This window comes from Phytophthora sojae, assembly GCF_000149755.1.
Source record: "Phytophthora sojae unplaced genomic scaffold PHYSOscaffold_1, whole genome shotgun sequence".
Taxonomy (NCBI): Eukaryota; Oomycota; class Peronosporomycetes; order Peronosporales; family Peronosporaceae; genus Phytophthora; species Phytophthora sojae.
The window spans coordinates 4,168,882-4,182,812 of NW_009258115.1; the positions used below are offsets into that span (position 1 = coordinate 4,168,882).

Below are 13,931 nucleotides of genomic sequence, written 5' to 3' on the forward strand. Positions count from 1 at the left end.
GCAGCACACCCACACCCCGAAATACGCCGTCAGTCACGTCTTGTGCCATGCAGAGCTCCTTTGTACCTGAGCTTGGAACGACATGAAGTTCGATTCAAGCTGTTTAGCACAAAATCGGAAGAGACAGACGATCCTGGCGCTGCTGGGTCCGATGTCGTTCTTGCTGACACCGGAACGCGAACGTTTCACGTCGATTTTCCCATCTTGTTCTGGCACAACGATCTCAGTCGGACTGGGCGGACTCGAGACTTGGCCCTTGGAGCGCCTGGAGCGGCGTAGATAGAGCAGAGGAGATCGTTCTGATCAATTTTACCCATGTGAACCTCACTGGGCCGTGGACTCTGGCTAGCCTTTAGTCTCGATGGGGTTGACGTCCTTAGCGCGCTGCACCCCTCGTTGTTGGGAATGTCAATGATGTTGGGCAGAGGACCCTGTCGGTGCTCATACTGAGAAGAGTAGAGTATGAGGAGGAATCTTGTTGGTTCAAGGGGTGTTTCAGAATGTGATGCTACATGTACTAATCACGTTTGAGGTGAGTTGCGTTTGAGGACAGTCACATCAGACTAGGTGATGAGGCCTCGGTGCCTCGATACGACGACGAGCTGGCTTGGCCGGTTCACTCCAAACACTGTTAACGGTCTATGACCCATATGTTTAGAGCCAAACGTTGGTCTTGCGCGTCTCCTATGCGCAACTTGATAATATGAATCACATGTCTCCAACAAAGTGTGTTGAGTTTGAGGCTCATTCTCTAGGCTGCCCAACCTCTCGCGTCATCGTGCCAACAACACACACAACCACACCAGCACGCTCCACCCTCCCAACGGCCCGCAACTGAGTGATGAAGTTATCGGAGACGTGGCTCAGCGAGCGAGACCGCTGCGCTCCACTGCTGCCGTTATTTTTAATTTAACCAGAGTAACGTGGATTCAACTCAACATCAGACTCACCAAAAGATGTTCTTTGTTATCGCACACGAATCATCGGGTGTGTCTTCCTGCAATGCTCCTGGCGGTCTTCTTTGATGTGCACCGAAAACTGCCGAAGGAATGCTTACCGCGAAGTTTGCGATTACCAGAAGGTGCCGCATTGCAAATGCGGCATTTGCAGCCATACGCAAGTATGCAGTGTAGGAGGTACCCTACCTCGAGTTGAGTTGATAGTTGCCGAGTTATTAGGCAACCATAATACCTAGTATGGGTATGTTTGCGCTGAACTAAAAGAGCCGGCAAGATCGCATCTCTCTGCCCCGCGTTTACTGCCGCAGTCTGTCGGCGTTCCCCAAGTACTTAGGCCATGTGCCACATGATGTGGAGATCCAAGAAGACTGTCGCTACATTTACACGAGGTAGTCTGGTAAATAGTCTGACCTTTCCTCAGTCTGATAAAGGTGGCGCTGAAGTACTCCATTTTGTTTGTATGCGCTGCATTACAGGTACGTGTACGCTTACATGTAGTTGGCTGCGACCGAGGCGATGTCGCGACAAGAAGCAGAGCTCAACCGATCACGTCAAATCCTTATCCTGGCCCAGCTGGTCTAGACTATACCGGCTGTCTGCCAACGTATGGATCACGTGCGAATGACCACGCACGAATGACACTCCCCCTCCCGCAGCCTCTACCTCTTAACACTCAATTTTACAAAAGCTTTATCATTCGCAATCTCACTCGACGCCTCCGACCTCAATCTAGGTCAGTCACGACCTACAATGGGATCCCTTCGCGTCGACGGAATGTACGAGCTCAAGCAGCCGATGGGTCTACCGATGAGCCGTCTCCTGAGCAGCGAGAGTCTCCCTCCCATGGCAGACACAAGTTCCTGCGCTGCCGATGACAGCACGAGAGTCGCTTCTACCCGAAAGTCGAAGAAATCACGAGCTGCTACAGGCACGGAGCTCCGTCGACAGCGGAATCGGGAGCACCAGGCTCGGTACAAGACCAAGCAGAAAAACAGAGTGCTGGACCTCGAGAATGGAATTGAGCGGCTTCAGCAAGAGATCCAAGAGCTCAAACTGCAGCGCCAGATCATCTCCATCGGAGTGCCTGGAAGACAGACGAAGTGGGGTGTAGCGGCCGAGTACTTCAGGCTGTTTCGGAACGGTCTGCGAGCGCCGAGCAGGATGAATCTCCCTGTTGGCACGGTGGCTGCAGAATTTCCGGTGCAGCGGCATTTCCTGCAGACTACCATGACCTCCGACGTCGTCGGGTCTTTAGGGTGCGGCGTGGACGCGTTGCTGCAGAACTGGAGGCTCATCACGCTCTGCCACCCGGATGTCGATATCCAACTCATGCGGTTACAAGCCGGCCCTGGGGAGCGTGTGGTGGCGTATACCAGAGGAACTCACACGATCACGGAAGACACGCTTCGCTATGCGTTCCCGCACTTGAATGATGGTTCCAACGACTCCGCGTGGCTCGCGTCCAGACTCTTGGGTTACAAGTTGGTGATTAATGGCTGCACGCACTTGCTGTGGGATGCAGACGCAGGCCGCATGATCAGCATCCAGTACACTGCGGATATACTCACTCCGATGCTGCAACTGCTGGGTAACTTGGACGAAGTTTCCAAGCTGTTTTCAAAGGCTCGGGTGAACCCGCAGTGTAGATTTTGTGGCATGAGCCTAGCTATCTTTGCAGGTAGAATCTCCAAAGGGTTTCGCGCCGGAAACCATTGCTGTCGTATGCAAACCATACCATTTGAGCAAACGTTATACATGCTATTTCACTTATCCATTAGGTTTGTATTTTCTAGTCAAGATTGAGCGCGAGGAGCAAAGTTCGCGACTGAGCTCCCTTACTGCGAGCATGTTGTTGAGAATTGGGCTTCCCAATCGAACAAGTACGCCTAACCTCCAATGACGAAACATCGAGAACTCCGTTTCAGGAGATCGCTCCAGGACCTCCGTCATCATGGCCTAGGTCTGGCATTCAGAAAACAAAAGCGTCCGACACCTAGTAATATTAGCTCAGCAGGTGCATCAGCGGCGTCAGCATGTCCGCATTGTAGCCCATACGCACCATTCGACCTTCGTCTTCGTCCCAGTCAAAGTGCATGAATCCATGAACCAAGAACGTCTTTCCGAGGAGCCTGGGTGTCGGCGTCATCGGAGTGCCGACCAAGTCCACGTTGTGGAACGTTGTCGCCGAGTACTTCCGCCTCTTTCGCCACGGCTACAAGGCGTCTTTGGTTGCAGCCTCCACCAACCAAGAACCAAGCAAATCGGTTGTGCAACGTAAGTTATTGCGCGATGTCATCCAATGTAGGGTGCAGCACAGCTCTGCGAGCTTGACATTGGCATGGCTACAATCTGCTCACACGTCGCAGATTTGGCTATACCGTATTTATTTAGTTATTGTGGGGGTTTAGTCATAATGGGGTTGCCAAAAAAGGAGCCACTTTGGAGACGGGCGAAGTCTTTATGAAGAAGTTTGTATGGAGTGATTGATGATCGAGGTAGGAAAGTACTCATTCCCATTTTGTACCACCCCCATTATAACTAAATAGGCACTTGTTGCTGCACCCGTCCACCATATGGAAAACTGGGATGTGACGAGACTATTGTACCCGTTTGCGCCCGACCACGACCGTCAAGAACCGACCAAAACTGAAGCAAGTTGTATACTCCATGTATAGACCGGTTAGATGAAGAATGTTCGAGAAGGCTCAATGCCGACCACCAAAGCGACTAAGCACTTGTTACTTGATGTTAAAGAGGGTAGGACACTCTCACGTTGCCTCTCGCCTGTGGACTTAGCAACGGCACTTCGAGGGGCGCCGCTGCGCGACCTGCCCCACCCCCTCGTACCTTACGCTAAGTCCTCGGCTCGGCCAGGCGAGGTATCTGGATTAGATAGAAACTCCTACTTAGGCATACCTTCCGGCCCACGCGCCGAACATTGCAGACCTATGCTTTGCTTCGGTTGCAAATGGTCTCTCTGAGGCCTCTAAGTGAAATGACTAAGTGCATAGCTTACGGGGAGCGAATTTTCGAACAGTACAGGACACTACACATCTCGGACAGTCCATTACATTGTTTTTTCCATCGTTCTCTTACGTTAACTCCTACCAACAGCTCGCAAGATTCTTGTGGCCACGCCACGAGCTGTAGTCTTGTACAGGTAAACAACTTGAGCGCATGCGTTGACCTAGCCAAGCAAACAACAAACATCACCACCGGTACCCGACTGAGAACACCGTCACCCGTCACCGCCCGACTGGAAGCTTATTTTCCCCGACTGATACCGCTGTACCCGACTGACGATAGCCATAGCGAGCCCCGCCCTCGAACTGATCCCAAACGCTGAAGTCTCACGCATTCTGCTTGCGCTCTTTCGCTTGTTCTCCTGGTAAAGCTGTTTGAAAGCGGAGCAGGAAGTGCCTTCTGTCTCCGCCGGTTAAAGCTGGCCGCTGCGCGTACAGACACGACTATGAATACACCAAGTAATGCATAGATCTCCCCCGAACAGTTACTTGCCTGACAGGACTGAGAGGTGGCCTGATGCTCGTGCATCTCTTCAAACGCGCGCAGGGAGGAAGGGGTTCTGACGCCTTTTGTGTTGCGTCGACCGCAGTCTTGCAGCCAGCCAGGGAGCGCTCCACGTCATCGTCGCCACGAGGTGTCGCTGCAGCACCACTAGGCGCTACCGGTAGTCGTCGACATCATGCGCATGCTTGTACGGCCAACAGGGCGACCGCGCGGCGGGGGGGGGATTCATGCGTGTGGCGGCTCGCCGCAGTTTTACGAATGAATGGTTGAAAGTCGAAAGTATACCGCGTATACGAAGTTCGGATGGAGGTCAGAAGCGTGGTTAGGTTATTGGTGCGGACAATTCAAAAGATGACTCCAGTAGACGGGTGCAGCAACCACTCTCAACTAAATATGGTAGGTAATTTTCATCTTCCACATTTCATCCAATCGCATACGTTTCACTTTGTCTTCTTCCAGCACCATACTCAGATCAAGATCTCTCAAAAATGGGGTGGAAGGCCGTAGAATCAGAAGAGTACGAGAGCTCGGCGCCCGCCGTGCAGGCGCATTTCCACGCCGTCCGCGCCGAGGAAGCGCTGCGCCGCGATGACGTACGTGTAGCGCGCTCTTTCCTCTACCAAACGCACTGAGTTGCAATGAAATTAACGTTATATTCGCTGCGCTATCGCCACTTTCCCGCGCCCAGTACGTCCAGGCCGAGAAGGAGGGCCACCTGGCCAGCGAGAAGTTCCTGCAGGCGGCGCAGCGCGTCTCGGACCGGCGCACGATCGATGCGCTGATGCTATTGGCGGAAAACTACGAGTACAGGGCCAAGGTGGCGCGCGCCAGGAACCCGCGGCCCGTGGAGGCGGAGGAGGAGGAGGAGGAGGCCAAGACGCAGCCAGAAGAAGACAAGGACACAGACGCAGAGCAAGTGCAGACGCAGGGTGGGTCTGGAGTTGAGGCTGAAGTGGCGGAGCCCCCGGACCCGAAGGAGGGGCAGAAGGCCGAGACGCAGCTCAATGTGGCGGCGGCGGAGATGGAGGAGCTCTGGAGACGCCTCAACGAGATCGGACTGTCGAGTCCCGGCTCGGCGGACAAGGTGGGCGGATCCACAGAGATGGAGATGTGGAGAGGAGGCTGATGATTGATGTGGATGGTGTGCTGTCTGTAGAACTTGTTGATGTCGTCACGCCACTTGTCGTCGTCGTTGGGAGATTCCTTTTGTCTGTTGCCGGCAAAGGCGAGGTGGGGAGGTGACAACGGTGGTGGTGGTCTTGGGGGTGGAATTTTGTTTGCTGATGGTGTGTGGTGTTTTGATTTGGCTGACAGAACAACGATTGGCGTGGTGGCGACTGCGGTGGATGGAGGATCGACGTTGAGAGCTGCGGTGGCGTCCAGGATGAGGAATCAGCGTCAACGGTGAGTCGAGGGCATATTATCTTGCTACGTTCTGTGTTAATTGCTAACTGAGTTTACGTTGTGGTTTTTCGTGGTAGGTTGATGGAGCAGCAGCTGGGTGGGCGAGCTCCGTTGGACCCGCGGAGGTCGAGTGGCGGCACTCCTACGAGTGGAAGTGGTCCGATGTCTTATCGAGATAGGCAGACTTCTACGGGCAATGGAAATGAAAGCTCTGGCGACGACGAGGCCTTGCAGGAGATGGTTGCGCAACAGAAGATGGAGATTGTGCGACTATTGAACACGGTGAAGACGCTCAGCAGCGAGAACACCAAGCTTGTGAAGGTACGGCAACTGACGAATTTATTCGGTTGTTAGAGCTTGCTAACTATGAGCTTGTGCGTAGAAATGCGAGGCGTTGACAAATGTACAAGCTGAAAACCGCGGGATCCGTGAGTCCATGGACCACTTCAAGAAGGACTACAACCAAAAGGTGGCCATTTGGGCATTTTGGATATCTTTCCGCGAAGTACGGTGCTCACGAGTGTGTCTTTATTCCAGCTTGTTATGATCAAGAGGGCTCTCGAAGAGTGGCGACGACAGCGAAATAGTGGAGTCCAAGGTTCATCGACGAGCAATGTGGGAGGGTGCGTCTGTAAGGTGTCAGAAAGACTGCGATACTAGCGTGACAAATTCACTAACTCTTTGTGCTTGCTATCGACAGGGACTCGGCGCTGGAAGACAGAATTAAAATGCAGGAGGAGCAAATTGCCAAGTTGATGGAAGAAGGGAGGATTAAGGTGCGTCACCGTCAAGGCTGGCGTAGTTCGAGCATTAACTGATCATTCTTCTGCATATTTCAAAATAGGACGATCGTATCGCGAAGTATGATAAGTGGTACAAGACGTTGAAAGCAGGCGCGAAGGCGAAACAGCTCAGCCAGAGTCGCGATGGCAGAAGTGGGGCCAACAGCAGCTTCAGCAGCTCGAGTAGTTTCGTGCAGAATGGCAGTGGTCCCAGCAACTCCTTCACCAACAGCAGCAGCTTCCACGATTACAGTCCAGGGTCAGGAGACTCCCCAGGAAGCAGCAGCTCAGGCACGTCGCGGCAATTCAGTCGCCCACCTGCTCATCCAAACCGACGGGCATTGTGAGGTTGAGCTGCGGCACTACACTGCATTGTGGTAGACTAGAGAAGAACGAACTTGATGTTAAACAAAGATTTTCTTTTGCTTTATGTAAAGCTGCTCTGTCATCCGAGCGCGCCGCACACCCGAGCTACACCTTCAACGTCCCCAAAGGAGCGAGAGGACCCACGATCCCATCGCGCACCTAAGAGCAGCCGAGATGACGTCCGCCTCGCTCGTCTCCGAACCAGGCAGCGGGGAAGGACCTCTCACCTCGGTCGCTCAACTTTTGCTGATGATCCTAACCAAATTCTACTATTAATTCAGCAAAGAGCACCTGATAGTACTCCTTGAACGGGAACAAACACACCCTGTTGGGAAGTGCGTCCTCTCCTCTCCTTTGGTTGTCGTTGTCGATGCTGGTCGGCTGCGCGGGCTGCTCTGCAAGTCCAGATGACTTATAGATGCGTCGCAGCGCTAGAGTGAGGCGCTTAGAAGCCGAAGAGGCCGCTGAGCGGCATCTCCGCCTGCTCCCGTGCGAACGTCTCGAAGTACTGGTAGATGATGGTCACAGCCAGCAGGATACCGGTGCCCGAGCCGATGGCGCCCAGCAGGTCAGCAACCATGGACAGCGCGCCAATGCACATGCCGCCAAAGGCAGCGGCCGTGGGGATGTAGCGGTTGAGCACGTGCACGATGGACGAGTCGCGGTGGCCCTTCATGACCATCTGCTGGTCGCGCAGCTGCTTGGCCACGTCACGAGCCGACGAGCCCGAGATCTCGATCCACGTCTTGGAGAAGAGCGCGCACGAGCCAAGGATGAAGATGACGTAGATGACGAAGCGCAGCGGGTCGTACATGATCTGCGCCAGGTTGCTGGGGGCCGACATGTAGTACGCGGCACCGCCTACGGGCACCGTCTGGCCAGCGCTGCCCTCCACGTCCTGCCACACACCGAGCAGACGCACGAGGAAGTTGCCGCTGAACTTCTTGTAGAGCAGCTGCGAGATGAAGTACAGGTTGGACACCAGGGCGGTCTGCAGGATGATGGGCATGTTGCTCGTGTAGAAGAGCTTGATGGGGTACGTGCCCTGCTGGCCGCGGAGCTTCTGGTACTTGACGGGGAGGTCCACGCGGAAGCCCTGGAAGTAGATGACCACGACGAAGACGAACATGGTGGCCAGCAGATTGGTGATGTTGGGCAGGTTCTGGCGGTAGAAGGCCTCCTTGAGCGCGCGTAGCTTGTCCGAGCGGGTAATCAGCAGGTGGAACAGAGCGATGATGGCGCCCTCGAACTCCGTGCCGCGGCCAGTGTTGATGGTCGTGGGGGAGAAGGCCTTCCACACAATGTTCTCGCAGATGTTGGTGGCGATGAAGAGCGAGATGCCCGAGCCGAGGCCGTAGCCCTTCTGCAACATCTCATCCAGGATGATCACGAGCACGCCGGCGCACAGCAGCTGCACGATGATCAGGATGGCGTTGAAGGCGCCGATGTCCGAGATGTTGCCGTACATGCCCGAGACCACGTAGGCCACGGCCTCGCCGAGCGTGATGAGGATGCCGAAGAGCTTCTGCGCGCCGCTGAACAGCGCGCGGTCCTCCTTGAGCGACTGGTCCACCTCGATCATCTTGGAGCCGGCCAGCAGCTGCATGACGAGGCCCGAGGTCACGATGGGGCTGATGCCCAGCTCCATGAGCGTGCCGCGGTTGGAGGCCAGGATCACGCGCATCCAGTAGAGCGGGTCGGACGACTTGGACGTCTGGATGCCGTAGAGCGGGATCTGGCAGCACACGAGGAAGATGAAGAGCGTGATGATCGTCCACAGCACTTTCTCGCGGAACGGGATCTTGCGGTCGGGCTGCGCCACCTCGGGCAGCACGCACATGACGGGCCGGATCAGGTGCAGGAAGCGCATCGTGATCCTCCTCTTCGCCTACAAGGAAGCAGTGTCTCTCTTGATACTCTTTGGGGAATGAGCCCTGGGCACGCGGGATCTTGTCTTTTTGAGGGGGGCTGGCAGCGAGCGACACGTATGTCTCCGCCGTACCGTCGGCGACCGCAGTTTGATGCCAATGAAACCTTATACACTATCTTCAAGCATATTCCCTTAGGTGAAAAGTGGCTTAATTTCTTCCTGTGAGATTAGCAATACCTGTTTTCGGGAGTTGGAGGTACTTGCTCGAGTTGGTGAGAGCTCTACAGTGCCTGTAAAAAGGCAGTAAAAAGACGTAATTACAGAATCACGCTGAAAATGCATATCCGGGCATAGCCGGGATGGCGGTCGTGATTGAAACCTGGCAGAATGCACCTTGCACCGCGTGTCGCTTCGTGCGCAATCGACGACAAGGCTGTCGACTTGCTCGCGCTGGTTGTCGGGCGCCTCGTGCGATCGCGCAGCCAGCGGAAGCCAAGCCGGTGCAGAGGTTGCAGTGCGCGAACGAAAGCTAAAAGTCGGCGTCGAACGAGTCGTCGTCTTCCTCGACTGCCGCCTTCTTCTTCTGCGCTGAGTTGCCCATGGTGGACGCCTTGGCGGCTTGGTACGAGCCTCTGCCCATGCTTGACGATGCAGACGCGAAGGCCGACTTGGTGCCGATGAGGTTCTGCAGGTCCACCTCCTCCTCCTCCTCGAACTCGGAGTAGTCGTTCATCTTGCCACCGCTCATCAACTGCTCGCAACGATTGACGAGGCCATGAGAGATCAGATCGGCAGCAAGATACGACCGCAGGTGAGCAGATCAACGCACCTTTTGGGAGAGCTTCATGGGGCCTGCGCTCATCGATGCCAGCACGTCGGAAGATCCGCTTGACCTGTCCTTGAAGCTGCTGTGTAACATGAGACGGACACGATAGTAAACGTGGTGCACAACCATCTGACAGCGTTGTGTAGCGCGAAACCGACCTTGAAGACGCGATCCCGAACACCTTGGGTTTTGGCGGGCTTTGCCGCTGGAGGAAAGCTGTTTGCAGGAGCTGCGGAGTCCCGATTCTGTCTTCGGATTCGGTGGTCTTGGCCGGCTCTGGACTTGATGAGCGTTGCTCTTGTTTGGGTGGGGAAGGCGACGGAGAAGCTCGCGAGGTTTCTTTCCGTGGGCTCGGGGTCCGGCTGCCGCTGCCACCCCCACCGCCTCCGCACACGGTCCCTAGGAATTCACGGAGCTACGATGCGCGGTGTCAGTGCAATAGTTTGCGTGTATGCTGCTGCTGATCTTTTTGAATACCTTTCGCTGGGATCGCTGATTGTCAGGATCGTGAGCCAGGAATGCAGCAACAAACAGATCCACCAGCGCAGCCGATGATATCACCTTCAGCTGCACGAGCTGCTTCAAATGACCTGACAATGCTTTCCACAGATCTGCACGACAAAAGCATTAGAGATAAGAATTGACGCCTCACCGAGATTCTGGCAGTTTGTTCCTTACCAAGTTGTTTTTCCTTGTTGCTCTGGTGGAGTTTGCGAATCTTTTGGTCGTTCATGATTCCTTCAAATGCTTTCGGTGGGAAGAGCACTGTAGATAGCACCATGCGTCAGTGCTTCCCGTTCAGCAGTCACTTTGTTTCGATATGTGCGTACCTGGTCCAAGGTCTCGCGAGATGTCAAGGATTAGCTCGAAGCAAATATCGGAGCCAAAGAACGCAATCTGCGCTTTCCGTCCTCCCACCGCCATTCTAGTAAATGCACGCACCGATTAATACCAGGCTATCCCTTCAACAGGCAGTCTCACTTACTTCAGCAGGTCGCGTTTTGACTCGTTTGATGAACCTGTGTCTGTAGATCCGCCCAGCGTATCTCCTTCAGTTGCACCCTCCTCCACCCGGCTGATCAGAGCTCCAAGTGCCTTCACACGGTCGACTGGCGACAACTTTTCTGTGATCGATACAGTGATCGTCTGCAATGCCAGCAGAAGATCGTAAGTTCAGTGTGGATGTATGTTCAAAGCCAACCATACCTCTTCCAATGCTGCCGCCGGAGCTGGGGTTTCCGAAGGACTCGCATGAGCCTCAACAGCATCTATGGCGGCCGTGATACTAGCTGTAGTGGGCTTTTCTTCAATATCTGCTGGTATGATTGGTTTCGTGTCTGCAACTTCTTCAATAGGCTTGGTGTCGTTGGTTTCCGAGAAGTCGAAGTCGTCACTTTGCATACTTGTTAGCAGCATTTCATTTTCGGTCGACTGTGCATTGGCTGGCGTCGAGGCTGCCGGTGAAAACGGTTCCAACAAATCGGTGGCGTAAGCAATTGACGCTGGTGGAGATTCTGGTAGTTCTGCCGGAACTTCGTCGTTGATGCTTGCTGCTGCTTCCTGAACTGGTGAGTTTTCAACCGTATCCAGCGTAGGGGTAGTAACCACAGTCGTAATACTTGTATCTCTCGTGTCGGCTATGGCATTGGTGTCATGGAAGGAGTCGATCCTGCTAGTTTTATCGTCGTTGGGGCCCTCCTCGGTCGCTTGATCTTCCTCGACGTCAACTATTAATGGTGCGCGTGGTGCAACTTCAATAGTTTGCTTGATGTCCATTGACTCGGCAACCACGGATTTCGTCTCGAATGGTTTCTCAGAAGGCAGGTCTGTACTGCTTTCAGTCGGTGGCTGGGTTGGGGTGCTCACGTCGTCTGCATTCAGCACGGTATCACCTTCAACACTTGAAGAAGTTTCATGATTCGCAGCATCGACTTCATCGGAATCTCCACCAGTGGAAAGCTTGCCCAGGGGCTCCTGTGCCGGCCTATCGACAATCTTTGTAGTGCTTTCAGCAATGTCTGGACTCGTCATAAAAGCCTCCTTAGACTCCAAAATGCTAGTAGCTGCTTGATCCCGAGGCACAGGTATGTCGTTGATACCAGGTTCTGGCCCAGCATGACGCTCACCAGGTACTTGAACTTCCACCCGAGACCGAAATGGATCTACGACTGAGGCAGCAGTGCTGAGAGTAGTAGGTAAACTGGCTACTCGATTTTCTTCCAGTTTAGTCGAGGAAGTATCTGCAGGTGGAGCTGGAGCACTTGTGTGAGGGCCCGAAGCTAGATTGGAGGTGATTGAACTAATTCCACCGGCACGAGTAATTTCAGGTCCAATTCCCCTATCAGCACCTGAAGATATATTCTCATTGGCTTCGGGGATGGATGCTAGCCTTCCAGTCACCAATGTCGGTAACACAGCAGATCGTTCTCGGGGCAGCTCGATAGGATTGAGCTGTCTACCATTGCTGAAAGGCTCGGTGCGCTGTTGCTCGATTGCGGAGTTGCCCCCTGTCGGCGAAATGGTGGCACCACGTACAGCGTCAACGCTTCTGGGTCCAATAGCGGGTACAATAGTTGGGGGCTGGTCACGCTGGGCCACCAATTCGGGTTGGTGGCTGTTGATACTTTGTTTGAAAGTAATGTAGTCATTTTCAGCATGTGTGATCGTTGACGCTTGGTGCTTTTCAGTTCTTGGGGAAGTTGAATAGACAGGTCTATCGTCGAACTCGCTTGCGATCTCATCAACGTAGTCGCCGTGGAACTCGCCGTCATCAGTGTAAAATACTTGGCTTGAGCCCGGGTGGGTTACATCCGGATAGTAAGACCGTGTAGGTGTGTTCATCCGCGCTGGAATCTCCACGCGGATCTGACGAGCAGGTTTCTCTTCTTCATACTGTTGGTTCTCCTCGAATGCAAGCGAGCTAGACAGCACGACAGCAAGCACGTAAGCAGCAACTCAACATTAGTCAACCTTGCTATGGAAGAGATATCTGAACCTGCTGCCTTCTCGTAGAGCACGTAGGGTATTCCGTGGCGAGAACGTTTCAGACAATTTTTCTGCGTGAAGTGGCAGGGAATCGTTAGTAAATGTTTGTTTCGCCATATTGCACATAAATGCATTGATCTGCCCGTACCTGCAAGCTCCTCGTCGAGTTCAGGCCTCATTTCAAGGTGCTTCGCTGCTTGTTGCTGGAGGTGGCTCCTAGCCTCCAGGGCCACTTCGCGGATGTTCTGGTCAACTTCCTTGGCTGTAGTGCAGATTAACATTTAGCTACCAAAGCTCAAAAACACTCGTAATAGCCGCACGAAAGCGACATTTACCTTGATTCGTACTCTGCGTGCGTAGTAACTCCCTTTCGTACAGTTCGTTCTGTTCCAAGTTCTCAGCCATCTCCACCTCATGGCGCTTGAGAAACAAACACTCGTCAACCGAGATGTCAGCATCACCGATTCACCATGATAATCAACCCACCGTCTTCCGGATCAAATCGTCCAGTGTCTGCTCCTTCTCAAAACTCTGTATCGCACAGTACACAACAACTTGTAACCAACCACTTCGCGTCGCAATCTCTTCACCACTAGGTGCAGCCGCACCTTCTTGGCGAGGTATCTTCGTCTCTCGACTGCCCTCTTCTTGTCCTCGAGCTCCCGGAGCTTCTGCACGCGCTGGCGCTGCAGCTGTTCCTGCCACGCAGGGTACACCTGCTCGATGCGGCGGTTGTAGCGCGCCTTCTCCTGCGCCAGCAGCGCGCCGCTGCGGGACTGGTCGCCCTGCAGCTTGGCACATGCATCGTGCACCTGCCTCTGCGCCCCCCGCACTGAGCGCGCGAGCTCGTCGTTGCGCTTTTGGGCGGCGATGGCGGAGCTGCGCTGCGCCTTCCACTTCTGGCGGCAGCTCTGTAGCGCCACGGCACTGAACTCGGCGGCCGTGGCCTCTCGAAGCGCCATCCGCTTCTCGACCGCCTGCCGCTGCGCCGTCCTGTCCAAAGCCACCAACACAGGAACACGTCAGAGAGACCTCGTACCCTAGTGATTCAGCACTTATATGGATACGCACAGCTCCTCGCGCCGGCGCTGGAGCACCTCCATGCGAGCCGCATACTCGGCCGACATGCGGCTGCTCGTGACTTCAACTTTACACACACTCTTGACAATTTCTAAATACGATCCTCAGACAGAAACATTTCTTAATATCTA

The 13,931-nt window shown here is 54.3% G+C and overlaps 4 protein-coding genes across 4 annotated transcripts; 2 read left to right on the plus strand and 2 right to left on the minus strand.

The window, feature by feature from the left end:
• Nucleotides 1-1,802: 1,802 nt before the first annotated feature.
• PHYSODRAFT_469671 (hypothetical protein) lies at nucleotides 1,803-2,762 on the plus strand (the record flags this gene model as incomplete). The annotated part of the gene is made up of 1 exon (XM_009516663.1): nucleotides 1,803-2,762. The coding sequence occupies one exon, from the start codon at nucleotides 1,803-1,805 to the stop codon at nucleotides 2,760-2,762; it is 960 nt and encodes a 319-aa protein (XP_009514958.1).
• Nucleotides 2,763-4,975: 2,213 nt separating this feature from the next.
• On the plus strand, nucleotides 4,976-7,020 carry PHYSODRAFT_473607 (hypothetical protein; the record flags this gene model as incomplete). Its single annotated transcript, XM_009516664.1, has 9 exons — nucleotides 4,976-5,080; nucleotides 5,176-5,331; nucleotides 5,449-5,571; nucleotides 5,644-5,717; nucleotides 5,802-5,891; nucleotides 5,969-6,212; nucleotides 6,274-6,401; nucleotides 6,613-6,667; nucleotides 6,736-7,020. The coding sequence occupies 9 exons, from the start codon at nucleotides 4,976-4,978 to the stop codon at nucleotides 7,018-7,020; spliced, it is 1,260 nt and encodes a 419-aa protein (XP_009514959.1).
• A 54-nt stretch (nucleotides 7,021-7,074) lies between these two features.
• PHYSODRAFT_284123 (hypothetical protein) lies at nucleotides 7,075-8,711 on the minus strand. The gene has a single exon (XM_009516665.1). It carries the CDS (start codon nucleotides 8,685-8,687, stop codon nucleotides 7,485-7,487), a length of 1,203 nt encoding a protein of 400 aa, XP_009514960.1. The 5' UTR covers nucleotides 8,688-8,711; the 3' UTR covers nucleotides 7,075-7,484.
• Nucleotides 8,712-9,438: 727 nt separating this feature from the next.
• PHYSODRAFT_321444 (hypothetical protein) lies at nucleotides 9,439-13,847 on the minus strand (the record flags this gene model as incomplete). The annotated part of the gene is made up of 16 exons (XM_009516666.1): nucleotides 9,439-9,660; nucleotides 9,739-9,817; nucleotides 9,894-10,150; nucleotides 10,213-10,346; nucleotides 10,414-10,500; nucleotides 10,566-10,660; nucleotides 10,721-10,881; nucleotides 10,942-11,709; nucleotides 11,835-11,897; nucleotides 12,445-12,655; nucleotides 12,731-12,791; nucleotides 12,869-12,982; nucleotides 13,068-13,140; nucleotides 13,207-13,251; nucleotides 13,329-13,713; nucleotides 13,792-13,847. The coding sequence occupies 16 exons, from the start codon at nucleotides 13,845-13,847 to the stop codon at nucleotides 9,439-9,441; spliced, it is 2,811 nt and encodes a 936-aa protein (XP_009514961.1).
• Nucleotides 13,848-13,931: the final 84 nt, after the last annotated feature.

Excerpts from the sequence above, each read along its gene's own strand:
- PHYSODRAFT_284123 (XM_009516665.1), bottom strand. The coding sequence starts at position 8,687 with ATGGAGCTGGGCATCAGCCCCATCGTGACCTCGGGCCTCGTCATGCAG.